Source organism: Solanum stenotomum, chromosome 1 (genome assembly GCF_019186545.1).
Source record: "Solanum stenotomum isolate F172 chromosome 1, ASM1918654v1, whole genome shotgun sequence".
In the NCBI taxonomy this organism is placed as follows: Eukaryota; Viridiplantae; Streptophyta; class Magnoliopsida; order Solanales; family Solanaceae; genus Solanum; species Solanum stenotomum.
The window spans coordinates 48,107,077-48,126,471 of NC_064282.1; the positions used below are offsets into that span (position 1 = coordinate 48,107,077).

At 37.2% G+C, this 19,395-nt stretch overlaps 1 protein-coding gene across 1 annotated transcript in view; it reads left to right on the plus strand.

Moving 5' to 3' along the window:
- The window catches only part of LOC125869421 (uncharacterized), a 57,973-nt gene that overhangs the window by 11,075 nt on the left and 27,503 nt on the right, over positions 1-19,395 (plus strand). The window contains exons 3-17 of the mRNA XM_049550011.1: positions 1,020-1,100; positions 1,211-1,310; positions 1,409-1,493; positions 1,642-1,691; positions 2,785-2,864; positions 3,179-3,238; positions 10,586-10,685; positions 10,764-10,841; positions 12,911-12,975; positions 13,100-13,168; positions 13,247-13,324; positions 13,392-13,487; positions 13,791-13,861; positions 14,017-14,094; positions 14,213-14,303. Of these exons, the coding sequence (XP_049405968.1) occupies positions 1,020-1,100; positions 1,211-1,310; positions 1,409-1,493; positions 1,642-1,691; positions 2,785-2,864; positions 3,179-3,238; positions 10,586-10,685; positions 10,764-10,841; positions 12,911-12,975; positions 13,100-13,168; positions 13,247-13,324; positions 13,392-13,487; positions 13,791-13,861; positions 14,017-14,094; positions 14,213-14,303 (1,182 nt within the window). The remainder of the gene's footprint in view (positions 1-1,019; positions 1,101-1,210; positions 1,311-1,408; positions 1,494-1,641; positions 1,692-2,784; positions 2,865-3,178; positions 3,239-10,585; positions 10,686-10,763; positions 10,842-12,910; positions 12,976-13,099; positions 13,169-13,246; positions 13,325-13,391; positions 13,488-13,790; positions 13,862-14,016; positions 14,095-14,212; positions 14,304-19,395) is intronic.

Consider the following 19,395-nt stretch of genomic DNA (forward strand, 5'->3'; position numbering starts at 1 on the left):
GTGGGGAAACCTTAGAAACTGTAAACCATCTATTTCTACACTGCAAATACACTCGGCATCTTTGGAGGATTTTCTTGAGTCTTGAAGGCATATCCTGGACTATGCCTAGGAGAGTTACTGAGGCATTGTACAGCTGGGAGGAGGCAGGTGCCCTTGCAAAAGACAGAACTAGATGGAGAATTATCCCTGCTTCAATATGGTGGGCAATCTGGAAAGAAAGGAATTCCAGATGTTTTGAAGGCATAGAAAATAGTGTGCAGGATGTTAAACTAAACTGCATTTTGTTGTTATGTTTTTGGTGTAATCAATTATACTCAAATGACACTGCCTCTATAGTTGATGTTTTAGACTCAATATAGAAATAGAGTAGGAGTGACTAGAGTGCATCTGTATATAAGGTTTGAGTACAACCCATGTACTCTTGTGATATAATACATTGTTACCATTTTCAAAAAAAAAAACTGGTTGTATTTTTTTTAATTGTTATAACTACTAATTCATGCATGCCAGTTATCCTGTGTTTTCTTTTAGTTGGCACTTCATTTTATCAAGCTTGTTCTTCGATTCTCACTTAATGTCTTCATGCCTTGTCTTTCCCTTGCACTTTTTGCTTTCCAGAAGACTGTTTGTAACTATATATGGCTTTCTGCTAAAAAAAATGTGCAAATAAATTGTTCTGTGTTCTGAGTTTGTCTGCTTTGCATCTGAACATTGGAAAAAAATATTCTGATTGTCATTTCAAAAAAATTATTCTGATCGTCTATGAGAGATATCAAAGCATCTATTTTTCTCTGAACTATTTTAACTCGATAAATTAATTAGTGTTTGAATGGATTGCTTCAAGGAGGTTCATACAGCAGGCTGCAACTAGTTTGGGATTCAAACTGTTGTCGATTAATTGAATTATAAAGAATTTTCTTTAGCTGTCTGTATAAAGTTTTATGTAAATAGTTTCTTTCTTTCTTTCTTTGTGTGATCAGCTTATTTTGTAATTTACACTTCATATCATTCTTGTGCAGCGTGTAAAGGTCTATCGTCTGAATGATGATGGGAAGTGGGATGACCAGGGAACAGGGCATGTAACTGTAGATTATCTAGAGGTAACCGTTACTGGAAAGACTTGCAAGAACTTGGTACCTTTTGCTTTCTCTTGGCAAAAATCTTAAATATGAATACCCCCATATTTAGAACTTGGGACTCTATGATGCAGAGATCGGAAGAACCAGGTTTACTTGTAACTGATGAACACGAGCATGAAACGTTGCTTATGCACCGCATCAGTGCAGAGGATATCTACCGTAAGCAAGAAGGTATTCTTAAGTGTAGTTATTTGTCATTCTTCCTTTTCACGATTTTACTGTTGTCTTGTTATATAGCTTCTTAATGGGAAGTATTTTCTTTTTCTCAGATACAATTATTTCTTGGAGGGATCCGGAGTATTCAACTGAACTGGCTCTTAGTTTTCAAGAGACCACTGGCTGCTCATACATATGGCAAGTCTTGAAATAATTTTCTAGCGTCTCACCCACTTTTTCTTGATTGTAATCTATTTTTCTTGAGGTTTATTTTCCAGATTTTCAGGAGGTGGTACAAATGATCATCTAAATAACATCTTCTGCCTTTTCTTTTTTCTCTCTGTAGGGACAGCATCTGTAGTGTGCAGAGAAACATGCAATTCAGTAGCCTTAATTGTAAGTCTCTACATCCTACTTATATTAAAAATATTTTGTATCCATTAGTTTAACAGAGCATCTTACCATTTCGATGCTTAGTTATTTTGGCCATTAGTAATAGATAATACTTACCGGGGGACAACCACACCTGTGTTTGTCATGCATAGATGTTTATTCATACTTTTCAGTTGAACAAATGAACAAGCTACATCTGACTTTCACAATATGTTTCTGGTTTAGAATTGGAACAAGATTGTTTTCTGGAGTTGTAGCATCAAGTCACCAAGGCTTCAGTTCACAACTCAAAATCAAACACTAAATTTAGGTTTAAAATTTCATATTACCAAGGGTTGGCTGCTTTATTAAAAAATAAAGATTACCAAGGGTTGTTTGAAAAATAGTTTCAGTTGCTGTCGTTCTTGTCTTGAATAAATCATGGTTGCTAGGTACCACAGCAAGTATACCTGATACCTTATGCTAAAGATTGGCTATTCAAGTTAATACTCTGGCGTAGTTGGGCATTATGCAAACTTACATCTGAGGCTGAGATAACCAAATTAAAAAAATGATTTGTCATGTGAACTGGAATACTATTAGACTTCTTCTTGGCTGTCTTATGTCTCTGGGGAAAGTGAGTATCCTCATAAATTTAAACTGTTAGAACACATGGACAGACAGTTAACAGAGATGATTTTAAATGGAGAAGCATGATCAGTAAAGATTCATTTAGCTGACCCCAACTTGTTCGGGACTGAGGCATCCCCAACTTGTTCGGGACTGAGGCATGATTGTTGTTGTTGAACGCATGGACAAATTGTTACCCTTGTGCCCTTTGTTCACTTAGACATCCTTACTTGAAGAAACCAGAAAATTACATAGTAGAGTCTGGATCTTTCCGAGGAAGTAAGGAACATAAAAGAATAGAAAGTATTGCTAACTGGACCATTTTTCATTCCTGGAAACCTATTCAATACTTCTAAATAAGGTTCCATTCCTGGACTACTGCTGTTTGGGATTTCTTGTGCTCTCAAGTTAGTATCTTTTAAATAATTTTGTTGAAATGGTTCAATATATATGTTTACTGTTCATTTCTTTTTGATGTTATATCCAGATGAGACATTTCATAGTGCCAGCAGTGACTTGAGAGAACTGCCTCCAGTTGAGCTATCTACGCTTCCCTTGTTATTAAAGGTGTTGCCATTTTCCTGCTTTGTGCATCTTTTATGTTATAAGAAGTTCTGGACTTCTGGTTTCCTCTAATATTTCTGAGTTACTTGTTAGACTTGTCTTCACCAGAGTAATTGTCTACACCACCCCACGCTTCTATACTTCCAAAGAAAAAAAAACCTATGACTATAAATTGAAAGGTTTTCGACCAATTTCAGTATAACAAAATTCCAAATGGTAAAACCCTGTTTGTTTTGTTGTTGAAAGATTCCCCTGAGTATATATTTCAAATCATATCCCGGATCTCTGAGAGTGCTATTCAATTGTTTCTTGTGCAGATAGTTGTAGAGAGTGGTGTTGCTGATCAGTTGCGTGTGACAGAACTAATATTGCATGATGTAAGCTTTGTCAATTGTTCAGTTGTCTGTTGTTCATACTAATTTGTAGCTGGATCAATGAATCTTCATCAAGGGTGAAGGTTTCCATTACAATTGCCATTCATTATAATTCACTATACAAAATATGAACAAAAGCTAGGACTGGCTTCTAAAATTCTGTTAGAGTGTTGGCCCTGGTATAACAGCAATTTCACATCTAGCAAAAGACATATGAAATGAGCTAAACAAATGCTCTCAAGCACGAAAACCAAAAACCTTCTCTCTCCTACTTCCTAGGAAGGAGAAACATCTTTTCTTGACACTATTCCAGCATTCCTTACCGGAAAACCTCTCTCACCTCCCTGAGTTATCACCTTCTGTGGTTACTCTTTTTTCTCTTTTCTTTTTTAGCTCAACCAGAAATTCTATTTTTAAGGATGGAGGACATAGGATCTATTTCAACGCAGGGTTTAAGTAATTTGATATTACAAGGTGGGAAAATGGCAAGTCTGAATGGTATGAATGGGTGGAAAGGACTAGGAAGATGATGCGAAGGTCCAATGTGAACGGAAAAGCTATGGAGTGGATATGCTTTTGTATGAAAAAAGCATCGAAAGATCAGGAGATGGAGATTTTCATAAAAGGAGTCTGCCCTTTTTTGCACTAGAAAGAACAATCAACACGGGAGATTTATAAGCATAATCTCATTAAATGGATGGGGAAGGTCTGGCTTAATCATTCCAGAGCTAACATTGAGTGTTGGGTGGATGGATATTGCATTTAAGATAGAAAGGTTCATTAAATGGCAGAGGAGAAAGGTACAGATACCTCCTCCCAGAGTGATGGATGTCAAGTACCCTTTTGCAGCAGTTGTACAAGAGAGTAAATGGCTCACAAACTCTCTGCACTGTTGAGATAAAGAGTAGGATTGGCAACATAAAAGTGACTGATAGAATAAATGATCAGGAATATAGCGTACTCAAGAGATGTGTAGTTGGTTATTGCAGAGAGGAGTTGAAGGAAAAACCAACACTTGCTGACATCAGAAGGTGGTCCTCAACAAACTGGAAGAAAGCCTTTGGTGTCAACATCTACGAGTTTAATGGCGACTCATTTCTGTTTGAATTTCCAAACAAACACATGGCAGAGCAAACCTTAAAACGGCAATGGAGATGGAAGAATTGCAGCTTCCATATGGAATGGTGGAACCCTTTTATAGGAAGAATCCCAAACTCCTTAACAATCAAAGAAATTTGGATCACACTAGTAGGCATTCCCCTGCACTTGCGGTCTCAGAAAGTCTTCCGAGAAATTGGAGGAGTCTGTGGAGGATGGATTGCAACTGAAGAAGAAACAGAGCTAAAAAACCAGATGAAGTGGGCAAGGATTCTGGTGGCGAGTGACGGTAGAAAAATACCCAAGGAGGTCTCCATAGAATGGAACGAAATTACTTACCACTTTCCGATATTGGTGGAGTGCAAACCCAGGTTTGAAATAGCACCAGAATCAGGTTATGGAACCAATGGAGAAGAAACAAGGTTAAATCCAGTACACGGTTTTGCCCAGGGGATAATCTAAAGTGCAAGCTGTAATTCTGTACTAGAATCCCATCAATTAAGGGATTCTAGTTAGAAACAACATGTGGGTTGTAAGAGAAAGACAACTGAAGGGGAAAGGTGTAATGAGACTTGTGACTTGCACATGACTCATTTAAATTTGAAATCAGATTTGGGCCTCTTGTCCAGGCCCAAGAGTACTTAGCCCCAGAAAAGAAGTATAAGCTAGATAGTGCTGGACAACTGATCTTTAATAAAATATATGGAGGAAACAGCCTAGAAGCTATCAGAGAAGAAAATGCGATGGTAGAGAGTGAAGCAAGAGGATCTTGAGGGAAAAAAATCAAGAGAAGAAGAACAAAAGCTCGTAGAACTGTTAGATAACAACAATGGGGGAAGAGATTATAAAATTAGTGATAGTGAAGAACAAGGGAATATGCAACAATTTGTTCAACCGGGGGAGCCAACTCCTATTATTTGCGATGCTTCTTGTTGTAGTAAAGAAGAAGAAGAGAGGGCACATCACTCGGTACAGAGCAATATTCCTAGGCTCAGTCAAGAATTTGGAGCTGCTTTTGAACGATGCACAGAGGAAGCCAATGCGTTGTTCCTAAAAATTGACCAGGAAAGGAATAAAGAAATAAAGAAGAGAATTCTGTTTCGATTTTGATAGAAAAGGGGGAAAGGGGTTTTCAGTGTCAAGTCAGCTTACAAAGATCTTAATCAATCAAATTCAANAATAAAAAAGCAGGGGGAGGAAACTAATCACTCAGTTATAATGAAGCTCACTAACCTATCATGGAATGTGAGGGGGCTTAACTTGGAGGACAAGAGAAATTTGGTGAGGAGTAGATTACAACAAGGGAGAGTAGATATTATAGTTTTGGTGGAGACAAAATTAAAGGGAGCAGTAGGAGATCATATTCAATAGCTAGAGGGTAATTGATTGATGGGGGGAATTTGGATGGTGGCATTAGGTAGTAAAAGGGGTATAATTATTATGTGGGATAAAAGGTCTTGGGAGATGGTGGAGAGTGGAAATCAGATGAGCAGTTGCAAGTTGAGCGGCATTAATGTAGATTTCACTTGGTTTCTTATAGCAGTATATGCTTCATGAGATAGAAATGAAAGGAAGGAGTTATGGGTAGAATTAGGTGCAATGAAAAGCTTTTGTAAAGGACCTTGGGTGGTTTGTGGCGATTCAACACTAACAGATTCCCTTCAAAAACGACAAATAATACCAAACTTTCAGGAGCAATGATAGATTTCTCTAGCTGTATCAATGAACTGAGCTAGTAGACCCCCCTTTATTTGGGGGATCTTACACTTGGAGAGGAGGGTCAGATCATAGAAATGCATCAAGGATTAACAGTCTCATGTATTCATTTCCTTGGGACAAGTTGTTTAATAAAATCATACAGAGTTCCTTGAATAGTTTGGGTTTTGACCATAACCCAATTTTGTTGTCATGTGGGGATGAGGTCTTCAAGAGAGAATATTTCAAGTTGGAAAAATGGTGGCTTAATGTGGAAGGGCTTAAATCCAAAATACAAGACTGGTGGAATTCTTTTAATAAGACAGGAAGAGCAGACTTTAAGTTAGCAACAGAACTGAGTCTTTTGAAAGTAAAACTCAAAGAATGGAGAAAGGAGAATAATGGTAATTGGAGGGCTAGAAATGATCAACCTTTGGAGTAAATTGGGAGTCTGGAATTCATACAAGAGGCCAGACCTCTTACCGATGATGAGTTACTGATGAAAGCACAATGGGCCATGGAGTATGAACAGTTGGCTACAAATGAAGAAATCCATTAGAGACAGAGATCCAGAATTCAGTGGAACAAAGGGGGTGACAAGAACACAAAGTATTTCCACAGAATGGCCATTGCGCATAAGAGAATCAACACCATAGATTCTTTGATGATCGATGGGGTTATGTCCTCTGATTCTATGGAAATTAAGAGGTCCACTGTGGATTTCTATAAAAAATCTTTACAAACAATCTGAAAGTTGGCAATCAGATTTGAATATTTTTGAAGTTCAAACTATTACTATGGAGGAGCAACAATGGCTTACAAGAAGGTTTTAAGAGGAAGAGATGTTAAAAGGGATCAAAATGTGTGCAGTAGACAAGGCACCTGGCCCAGATGGTTACACAATTGTTTTTTTAGAACTTTCTAGGAAACTGTAAAGGAGGACTTAATGTTGACCTTCCACAACTTCCACCACTCATAAAAAAATTGAAAAAAGTTTTAATGCTACATTTGTAGCTTTTATTCCAAAGAAGGTGGGGGCAAATAATCTGAGAGATTTTAGACCAATTAGTTTGATCACAAGGGTGTACAAAATTATAGCCAAGGTTGTAGTAAAGAGATTGAAGAGGGTGATAAGCAAGCTTGTGAACAAACATTAGATGGCCTTCATTGAAGGTAGACAGATAATGGATGCTGCTTTAATTGCTAGTGAGTGTATTGACACTAGAATTAGAGGAGATGTTACGGGGTTTATGTGCAAGTTGGATATTGAGAAAGCGTATGGCCATTTAAATTGGAAGTTCTTGATCAACACTCTTAGATAGATGGGGTTGGAATTTGTTGGCTTGGTTGGATAGACTTTTGTATTAAAACCACCAGGTTCTACATCCTTGTTAATGGAGAACCTTCAGGTTTTTTCCCAGCAGGAGGATTTAGACAGAGGGATCCTCTATCTGCATTCTTTTTAATTATAGTTATGGAGGGATTGGACAGTTTAATGAGGAAAGCGTTACTAAATAATTGGATCAGAGGCTTCAAATTAAGAAACATGGCAAATGAGAATATGGAATTGACACATATACTGTATGCCGATGATACAATAGTGTTCAGTGAAGCAGACCATGAACAATTATGCTATTTAAGTGTGATTCTGGTAGTTTTTGAGGCTTGTTCTGGACTCGAGGTTAATTGGAGAAACGGCAGTATCTTTCCTATAAAAGAAGTTCAACAGATACAAACACTAGCAAATATCTTGAGGTGTAAGGTAGAGAAGCTACCAATAGTCTATCTAGGCATCCCATGGGGGGGGGGGGGGTAAACCATAAAGCAATTACTATTTGGGATGGAATTATTGAGAAAACTGAGAGGAAGTTTGCACTTTGGAAGTCTCAATACCTTTCATTGGGAGGTAGAGTCACTTTAATAAACTCTGTGCTAGATTCCTTACCAACTTATGTGATGTCCCTTTACCCTATACCTGGTGAGGTGATCAAAATTGTAGATGCTTTGAGAAGGAATTTTCTATGGCAAGGAAATAAAATTGAGAGCAGTTTCAATTTAGTAAAATGGGCAGAAGTTCAATAAGGGTGGAATTGTGGGGGTTAGGGAGTTAGGAAGCTCTAGTTACAGAACTAAAGTCTGCTGAGCAAGTGGCTATGGAGGTACAACCAAGAGGAGCATGCACTATGGAAAGAGGTGATACAACACAAATTTGGCCAAGAAGGGGAATAGTGTTCAAGTGAAGTAACAATCACTTATGGAGTTTGAGTATGGAGGACTATCAGAAGCTTTTGGCCAGCTCTAGAAGTTAATATACAAGTTAAAGTTGGGAAGGGGATAAGGTTTTATTATGGAAAGAAGACTCGACTAGTCAAGGATCTCTTCAAAGTTTGTTTCCTGGACTTTGTTCTATCAGTGTGCATCCGGATAGCAAAAACAGTGAGTTGTGGTCTCAACAAGGGTGGAATTTGGTATTTAGAAGTTTGTTAAATGACTGGGAGATAGAAGAGGTAATTGAACTACTGAATATGATAGAAGGCTTTCCAGGCACTAATTTGGAAACAAACAGTCTATTATGGAGAAAACACCCAGGTGGAAGATTCTCTGTCAACAGATTGTATAAGTGGGGTCTATCGGTAACTGGTTGAAGGGTAACAGGGCCATGGAGTGTTGTTTGGAAGAGTGTGGCTCCCACTAAATTGAAGTGTTTTGTCTAGTTGGTAGCTAGGAGAGCCTATTTGACTCATGAAGCATTACATAAAAGGGGATCAACATAGCCTCTAGATGTTAACTATGCAAAGAGGCACTGAAACCAGCAAACACTTATTTTTGCATTGCAATGTAACAACACAAGTATGTGCTTTGTTCTTCAATTTAGCTAGCCTAAACAAGTGTATGCCAGAACACACATCAGACTTATTGAGTTGTTGGATCAGAAGGGGGGGCAGCAAGAGTCAAAAGAAGTGGTGGAGGATGATACTTGCTTGTATCTGGTGGAATATTTGGAAGGAAAGGAATTAGAGGATTTTTGAAGAAAAAGAATGCTCAATACAAAAGATTAAATGGAGAGTAATTACTTCCTTAGGTTTTTGGTGTAAAGAACAAAATATAGAAGAGGAAATCCAATTAGTGGTTTCATAGGTTCTTTGTAAGTATTTATGTTTCTTTTTTTTCCCTCCCTTAACTGTTACTACTTTTTGGAGGTGGCCAACATTGCCCTTAATGCTGAGGAATACAAGTTACCAGTTTCGGAAAAAAAAGAAGGAAGACATTTTATATGCATCTTCTTTTTGTTAGAATCAATTATTTATCACATCACCTTTGACTTTGTGCAAGGAACTTTACTTATGATGATGAGTCATAATAAATTGTCTCATTTGAGAAGTTGGGATGTTAAAATATGGCTGCTAGTTATCATTAAAAAAGTATGGCTGCTAGTTGATTTTTCAAGTCCATTTAAATTGGTCATGTTGTGTGGTGGTCAGGTAAGAAAAGCTATCCAATACTCTGTCTATCCTGTCTTCATGTAATCCCACCTTTAGGCACAACTTGAAAAAGGGCTCATGCAATCATCAACTGGTTCCATTCCACAAAATTTTCATTCGAGAAGGCCCAAGGCTTCGCTCTAGTGGTAAGAGCGTAGTGTGAGTTTTTTGGGTTAGGTGCATGTCGCTGTTTCGGACCCGTTGTAGCCAAAGACATGATATTTAAGTGGATAAGGGTAGAGGGTGTGCCCATTATCCAATCGAGTTTCGAACCGTGCGCCACTGGATATTAGAGATTTTTCGGGTATAAAAAGAAATTCATTTGCGGAATTAATCTGGATTTTACTTCCTCTATTTTAAAAGGTATTTGTGACTATCAATTCAGCATTCTAGAATTCGAACTGTTGTTAGATTTCGTAGATTGAAACGCTTAGCAGTGTTATCAAAAGAGAAAAGAGGAAAAAAAACTCTTAAGGTTCATTGAAGCTTTAAGCGCAAATAAAGCGCGGGCTTTAATGCAAAAGGGCGCAAATGGAGAAAAAAATACAAATATATTTTTTTAGTCCAAAACTAATAATTATAAGCATGAATAACCAATATATGGACAAAGAAATTGATTATAAAGTGAAATATCAATTGTCTAGTGCCCCCTCTCAAGGAAATGCTCATTCACAAGCAAAAGCTTGTCTTAGAGCCTTGATGGCGCCATTGAACCGCACATCAAGTGACGCGAAGCGTTTGCCGCTCAACATGTTTTGAGCTTTGCTTCGGGCTTAAGTGCACCTTTGACAACACCGATGCTTTGGATATGTTAGCTACTTATTGTGGAAAAATCCTCAAGGAAAACACAAGTTTGTTTTACCTGCACCCAGTAAGTTATTTCACTATATGCAAGGCAAACACCCTCCCTTTCCAAAAACAAAAAAGAAGCAAAAAAGGAACACAGAATCAAAGAGAAGTCAGTTGCATAGTATTTCTCCATAGTAAAAGCTACTTGTTTCTGCCGTTTGTTCTTTTTTCTTGTTTTCAGTTTCTACAATTGAATCATCTGAGTTGATATTTGTTGTTCGTGCAGCAAGATTTTTTTGGAAAGCTGATGGATTTATTCAGAATCTGTGAAGACCTGGAGAATGTTGACAGTCTTCACATCATTTTCAAAATAGTTAGAGGAATTAGTTAGTATTGCCTGCTTTTTATCAATATTTGTTTAATACTTATATTTCAGTAGCTTTACGATTTTATGGTTTCTGCAGTTTTGCTCAATAGTTCCCAGATCTTTGAAAAAATATTTGGTGATGAGTTGATTTTGGATATTGTTGGATGCCTTGAATGTAAGTTTGTCATCTACTTTCTGTTTCCAGTTGAAATGATCCATTTTTATCTTGATAGGGTTCTCCTTTCTCTTCAAGGACTGTTGTAGCTTGAATATGGGGCAATTTTGACCTTATCAAAAAAAAATGTGGGACAGCTTAGTTTTCCCCATGGAGACTCTGTGTTTTGGTTTAGGTTCGGATTAAATCTTCTTGAGATTGGGTTCCTACTCTTATGGTGATTCTCATGTCGTCTTGATTACAACAACAACATACCCATTCCAATCCACAAGTGGGGTATGGAGAGGGTAATATGTACACAGACCTTAGCCCTACTTTTTGGGGTAAAGAGGCAGTTTTCGATAGAACTTCTGCTCGAAAGATAAAATTTTTGAAGCAAGTTTGCTAGACAAATATGGTAGCAAAAAGAGCAAGAGACAAAGCAAGGAAGCAACTCATAATAATATACATTGAAGAACAAGAGAATGCGCGACTGCTAAATAATACTACTAGTACTAAGAAGCGAAGAGGAGGAAGCTAGCCCTTTCCCTCTCCCACATAAGGTGCTACAATACTCATCTACTTACTATCCTTCTACCTTAATCCTCAGCCTCCATATCTTCCTATTCAGGGTAATGTCCTCAGTAAAATGAGGTTTTGCCATATCCTGTCTAATCACCTCCCCTAGTTCGTTCTTATTCGGCCTACCTCTATCTGGCTTTGCTCCTGCTGTCAACCTCTCACACCTTGTTACGGGTGCATCCACACACCTTCTTTTCACATGTCCGAATCATCTCAACCTCGGTTCCCTCATCTTGTTCTCCATGGAGGCCACACCACCTTTCCCAATATAACTTCATACCATCTTGATTGAAGTAGATAAATGTATATAATGCTCTAAATAGGATAAAAGTATTGCATTTACTTTTTGGAAGTTGAGCCACAAATTACATGCATTTTGTTGTGATGTGTCTTTATTCATTGTAAATTGCGGTCATGGAATGTTGAAATATATGAAACAAAGTGAAATGATCTTTGATGACATTATCTACTAGAGTAAATGATTTATCAAGTTTCATTAAAAAAATGAGCGATCAAGTTTATTGGTGCTCCATACACAACTGATAGGTTTTCCTTGTCTATTCTTCGTGATGCTTTAGAATATCCAACAACAACATTCTTAGTGTGACCCTACCAATAGAGTTTGGGGAGGATAGGGTTTACGCATTCCTTACTCTTATCTTGTGTGAGGTTTAAAAGTTGATTCCAGTAGACCCTCGTTTCAAGAAAAACATTTTCAAAAATAGGTTTGACAAATACAAGAGAAAGCTATGGTGGAAGAGTATTGCAGAAAAGAAAAGTACAAACAAAAATAGAAATGATAACCCAAGTAAAAACAACAATAATAGTAATGCAGTTGAAAAATAAGTTAATAATAGAATAATAATAATGATCTTGATAAGTAGAAGAGGGAGCAGACAAGGTGCTGTAAGATAGAGCCAAGCTTTCCCACTGGACAGAGAGAAATTGCTCGACTACCTATTAACCCTCTACGCTAATTCTTGACCTCCATGTTTTCCTATCTAGGGTCATATCCTCGGGAAACTAAAGACATGTCATGTCATGTCTAATCACCTCTCCGCAACTCTTCCTGGGTCTACTTCTACCTTGGCTTAAACCTATCACTGTCATCTTCTTGCACCTCCTCACTGGGGAATCTATGCTCCTCTTTACATGTCCAAACCATCTTAGCCTTGCTTTCCGCATCTTGTCCACCACTTAGGCCACTCCCATCTTACTTCATATATCTTCGTTCCTAACCTTATCTCTCCTAGTGTGCCCACACATCCACTTAAGCATCCTCATCTTCAGCTGAATGTGTGAATTCTTATTTGTGTTGGTATTAGAGACCTCTGGTTTTCATTGTTCTTTGGTGAATAATTTCAAGTTTTACGCAAGTAGGATCCTTGATATGCATGTAATCTGTAAAATAGGGATTGCTGCTACGCCCCTCAAGTAATTTTAAAGTTTTTATCCGGCTACTTCTTGAGTTTGTTTCAGGAATAATTGACCTGAAATTTGGTCTACAGATGACCCAGAGGCACGACATATCCATCATCGCAGATTTTTGAAGGAGCACGTCGTATATAAGGAGGTATCTTATGAAATTTTCGGATCCCTTAGTTGTTTCCAGCTGAGCATATCTGAGTAATATGGACAGAGGTGTTTAAATGCAAGTTCTTTTGAATTTACTGATAATTTCCCCCCCTTTTGGATAGGCCATACCTATCAAAGATTCGGTAGTCCTTTCAAAGATACGTCAAACTTATAGAGTTGGCTATCTAAAGGTATAATATGATCTTGTACTCTTATAAGCTTTGGCATGTAACATGAATGGAACTTACTGGTTTTGTCACTAATTTCAGGATGTCGTGTTGTCTCAAATGTTGGATGAGGCAACAATAGCAAATCTCAATTCCATAATCAGTTTGAACAATGCAATGGTAAGATATTAGTAACTTAAGCTCAATCTCATGCTTACAGTCCACTGACCTTTTGATTTTGATACAGGTTGTATCTCGCCTGAAAGATGATAATACCTTTATTCAGGAATTATTTGCGAAGTTGAGGCCACCTTCTACTTCTGCAGAATCAAAGAAAAATTTGGTAAAGAATCTTAGTGGAGACAAAAAATTTTTTCATGTCTTTTGAAACATGTTTCTGTCGGACTTGGCTATTTTTCATAGTTACTAACTCTTTTATAAGAATGAGCATCTAGTTTCATTTGTATCTTCTACTATTAACTGCTACTAACTCTTTACATAGCACATGTTAGTATCTTCTTCAAATTCGGATATGTACCTATTATTTTGCTTCCTTTTTGTTGTTTGGGTAGGAAACCTCTGAGTAGTAGTAGTCTCATGGTCCTATGGTTATTGATTCTTCTTTTTCTTTTTCCTATTGTATTAGATACACTTTTTGCATGAGTTTTGCACGTTGAGTAAGAGCTTACAGATGGTCCAGCAAGTTCGGCTACTCAGGTATGCATCACAGGCTTTCCTTTGTTCTAGAAATGGTTGTCCTGTATGCATGAAGATGATTGTTTTAATTTTAGATCTGTTACTCTCTGGCAAGTGAACTTTTCTCGAATTATGGTTTGTGGGTGATAGAACTGAAAATATGTTAATGGTTGCAGGGATCTTGTTAATGAGGGCATATTTGATATTATAGTTGATATTTTGCAGAGCTCCGACAAAAAGCTTGTGTTGATGGGGTAATGGACCATAACATTAACCTTCAGCAAGTAGATTCTTTTTCTTTTCTTGTTCTTTGTGCATGCACCCTGTGTTCCCCTCTGAAGTTCTTATTACAAAAAATTCTAACGGATGCAGGACAGACATTCTGATTCTTTTGAATCAGGACCCAAATCTTCTGCGGTCTCATGTAATTCGTCAGGAAGGTCTTTCTCTTTTTGGACTTCTGGTGAGTAGTATTGGACTTCTCTTTGTTTTGTTTTTTCAATTCAATACTGGAAGCATTTGATGCTGATATGAGCCTATACCAGTGTTGCTATAGTTGAGGATACCTAACTTGAGACACGGAATCATCCAAGTCATGCCATGGAAAGATCCATGTTGAAACCTATTTTCACAGAATTTTGAAGCACACCAAAAAAACACTTGAATATGGGTTATTCTTGTTGATCCTCATTTATTTGGGGGATCCTATACTTGGAGAGGGGGTGAAAATAGCAGATGTGCTTCCAGGATTGATAGATTCCTTTACTTGTTGCTGTGGGATGAAATGTTTTACAGATCAACCTAAGTGTATTGCCAAATTTGGGATAGATCATAATCCAATTATGTTTTCTTGTGGGGATTGGAATTTTAAGTTTGAAAATGGTGGCTTTATGTGGGGGGTTTCAGGAGTTAAGTGCAGGAGTGGTGGACTTCTTTAAATGTATCATGAAGAACAGACTTCAAGCTAGCTTCCAAGCCGAGTCTTATAAAAGGAAAATCAAAGACTGGAAGGAAGCAAAAAATAAATATTGTCACAAGCTGGTAATTTGGATCTTATCCAAAAGCAGAGACCACTAACTGAAGATGAACAGTTTCAGAAGGCTGATTTGGCTGTGGAATATGAAGAAGCAGTGTTTTGGGAAGCGAGAAGCGGAAAAAAGCGACAAGGGCTTGCTTCAATGAAGTGAGAAGTGTGTAGCGAAGCACACACTTTTTTTTCGAATAAAGCGCTATTTAGTACAAAGACAAAACATCTTAAATATGCATAGATAAATAACCAAGAACTCCATAGAAGTAACATATCAAACAAATATAGATAGTCCATTGTGTATGTCATATCACAAAAGACACATTTGACTTTTGTGTTACTCTTCATTGGAGTTCCAAACACCCAAGTTGGTTCCCTTTTTCGTGTCATTGAACTTGAATAAAAAAATAGAACTTACTACTAGCAAAAACAGAACAGCCACAGAAGTCACAGAGCAGCAAAAAAAAAAAGGGAAAAAAATAGAGACAAAACAGAGCAGCAAAACAAGAAAAGAAAAAAACAGAGCATAGGCAGTATTATTACAGAGCATACACAGTAACAGATCATAGGCAGTAGTATTACAAACAGAGCATACACAGTAACAGAGCATAGGCAGTAGTATTACAAACAGAGCATACACAGTAACAGAGAATCTTAAATCAGAAGAAAAAAAACAGGGTAATGCTACTAACAGCAAATTGAAAAAAAAAACCTAGTTACCTTGCGCAGCAGAGAAACAGAAAGAGAAGAAGAAAAAGAAGAAATAAACCTAGTTACCTTGCGCAGCAGAGAAACAGAAAGAGAAGAAGAAAAACTAACCTTGCGCTTCAGCAGCAGTTGCACAAAGGAGGGAAAATTTTGGAAAAACTTGCGTTAGTATTTTTATAATTTTTTTTTTAGAAAAACCCTAGTTAGCACTTAATTCGCTCAAGCGAGCTTTTTCTCGCTTTTAAAAAAAGCATGCTTCCCCCAGAAGTGCCCCCTTATTCACCATCGCCTTGCTTCAAGGCATTAGAGCGAAAGCCTGTCGCATCACTTAAAGCGAGCACTTCAGTGCTTTTAACAACACTGTGAAGAAGTGTCCAGGAATGAAGAGATTGCTTGGAGACAAAGATCTAGGGTCCAAAGAATTAAGAGTGGGGACAAAAACACAAAGTACTTCCATAGGGTGACGACAACTCACAAAAGATTCAGTACAATTGACTCTTTGCATATTGATGGAGTTGGTAGCACTGAGCCTTTGACTATAAAGAATTCAATTTGGAATTCTACCAGAATCTATACTGGGAAAAACAGAAAGGTGAAGGTCAATCCTTATCATTCAAGGTGTCTCAAGTATTGCAACAGCTGAACAAGATTGGCTGACAAGACAGTTTGAGGAGGATGAAATACTTGAAGGGATCAGACTGTGTGCTATTGATNACAAGGTACTTCCATAGGGTGGTGACAACTCACAAAAGATTCAGTACAATTGACTCTTTGCATATTGATGGAGTTGGTAGCACTGAGCCTTTGACTATAAAGAATTCAATTTGGAATTCTACCAGAATCTATACTGGGAAAAACAGAAGGGTGAAGGTCATGCCTTGACATTCAAGGTGTCTCAAGTATTGCAACAGCTGAACAAGATTGGCTAACAAGACAGTTTGAGGAGGATGAAATGCTTGAAGGGATCAGACTGTGTGCTATTGATAAGACACCTGGTCCAGATGGATACACAATGACCTTTTCAAGGCTTTTTGGGTTGTATTTAAGGATGACTTGGTGCAAACCTTCCTGAACTTTTATTCTCAACAGATGTTTGAGAAAAATTTCAATGCCACCTTTGTGCCTTTGATTCCTAAGAAGGTGAGTGCAACTGAATTGATTCTGCTTGTCTTTGAAGCTTGTTCTGTATTGGAAGTCAATTGGAGGAAAATTAGCCTTTTTCAACTTCAAGAGGTTCAACAAATTCAGCTGTTAGCAAGCAGTTTGGACTGTAGGGTTGAGAACTTGCCTACTGTCTATGTTGGAATGCCTTTGGGCTCAAAGCATAAAGCTTTGGGAATTTGGGATGTCATTATAGAGACGACTGAGAAAAAAATTTAGCTTTATGGAAGTCTCAATACCTCTCTTTGTGGGGATGACTTACTTTGCTCAGTTCTATGTTAGATGCTTTGCCTACATATGTGATGTCATTATTTCCTATCCCTAGCAAGGTGATCAAGGCACTAGAGTCTAGACACTTCTTTTTTAGAATGAATTTTCTGTGGTAGGGAAATGAAGTGGGCAGAGCTTCAACTTGGTCAAGTGGGAGTAAGTTCAACAAAGCAGAGGACATGAAGGTTTGGGGTGAAAAATGTTAGGCTACAGAACAAAAGCTTACTCATGAAATGGATATGGAGGTATAATCAAGAAGAGCAGGTCCTGTGGAGAGAGGTGATCCAACTTAAATATGGACAAATTGAATAGTGGTGCACAAACACCGTCTCAAGTACCTTCATAAAAAAAAAAAGTCTTTGATAATGCAGTCTCAAGCACTTTTGGGGTGGGAGTATGAAGGACCATCAAATCACATTTTTCTGGTTAGCTTTGAAGGTGAACTCATACTACATGATTGGCAGGGGAGACAAGATTTTCTTTCGGAAGGAGAACTGGAGTGGATAGGGGGTTTGCAGGATCTATTTCCCCAGCTAAAGGCTGGACTTTAGCATTCAGAAGGCTGTTAAGTGATTGGGAAACAGCAAGAGTGGCATAATTGTTGTTTCTAGCTGGTGGCTTTGAAGGAACTACTCTGGAATTTGATAACGTCATATGGAGACACCACCAAGATGGAGTGTTCTCAGTGAACAAGGTGTTCAAAGGCGTCTGAGTGAGTTGACAGGTAGTCAATAGGCCCCTGGAAAACCATATGAATATGGCTCCAACTAAGGTGAAATGTTTCACCTGGTTAGTGTGAAGCACTGCAGAAAAGGGGTATCTTCATAGCTTCAAGATGCTCATAATGTAAGGAGGCAAAAGAGACTAACAATCAGCTTTTACTACATTGTAAAGTTACAACACTAAGTGTGGGCCTTATTCATCAATATTGCTAAGGTGAATTGGTCTATGCTAGAGTTCTCTGCTGACCTTTTAAGCTGTTGGGTTAGGAGGGGAGGTAGCAAGAGTCAGAAAATATCAATGAGAACAGTGCTAGCCTGCATCTGGTGGAACACTTGGAACGAAAAAAATGATAGAATTTTTGAAGGCAAAGTGAGCTTCATACCTAAACCCAAATGGAATGTCATCACTTCTTTATGTTTTTGGTGTAAAGAGTAATAATGTGTAGAATATTAAGTACAGTTAGTTGACTTCATAGGATTACTGTAATTACTTAAGTTTCACGTGTCTTCGAGGTGGCCAACATACCTATACAAAGTTACCAGTTTCAAAAATAAAAAAGAAAAGGAGTGTTTGATACAAGAGATATATTATTAGAAAATATTGCCAAATTAATTTTTAGGGCTTTTTGCCAGTTTAGAGATACTTCTAAGTTCTCCCATCTCTTTGTTGTGTTCCACCCTCCGACCAAATTTCTTTATGATAGTGAGTTTGCCTCAGATTATCTCAATATAACTGTTTTGTTTAATGATTCTGTCCCCTTAAGTGAACATTCCATTGTCTCAAAGAGGTGATTTTCTGTGTCTTTAAGGTTGCCAAGATTCATGTGAACTAATTCAGGTGTTGTTGTTGAATGTAGTTTTAGCAGACTAGCTTTCTTCTACTGCATTAAAGAAATAGTAAGACTGTCCCTCCAAAAAAGACTTGTGTATTAAGGGGTCGTTTGGTAGGAGGTATTAGGAGAAATAGTCCATGTATTATGTATGGTATTATTTAGTACTATGTTTGGTAGAATTTTTGGGCATAAGTATAACAAATCCATGGATTAATAATACACCCTACATGGTATTAGAGGAGGTATTAGTAATACATTGGATTTAATACCATGAGATTAATTATGTAAAGACAAAAATATCCTTCAAATCATTTTATTTATTTTCTTGATTTTATGTTTTATATTTGTACTAGTAAATTTATTTAAATAAATTAGCTTACAAATTTTATTATTTAGAGAGAGTTGTTTGTTAATAAATAATTGCAATACATATCAATACAATATTTAAATGTGAGTTGTTTAACATTTACTTATTGAAAAGACAAATATATCACCACATGACGTTTTGTAATCTTAATTGAATATATTATTTGTTGGTTTATATGTGGTTTCTAATTGTTTGTATTTTGAACAATTTATAAATTGCATACATATTAAAACTACAACTTGCAATTTTTATATGTAAATGTAGATGATTCATTTGATGTTACTACTGTTTACAGGCTTTTCGAATTTAAAGTAGATGGTCTATCTATTCTAAATTGAAAATTAACGTTTTTAAGTGATTAATTTATTAAGATAACAATTGTTTACCCTCCAATAATTCAAGTGAGAAAATAGCAAACATGACAACAAAATTGTTCTTCTCCTAGCTACTTAGAAGGCCATAAAAAT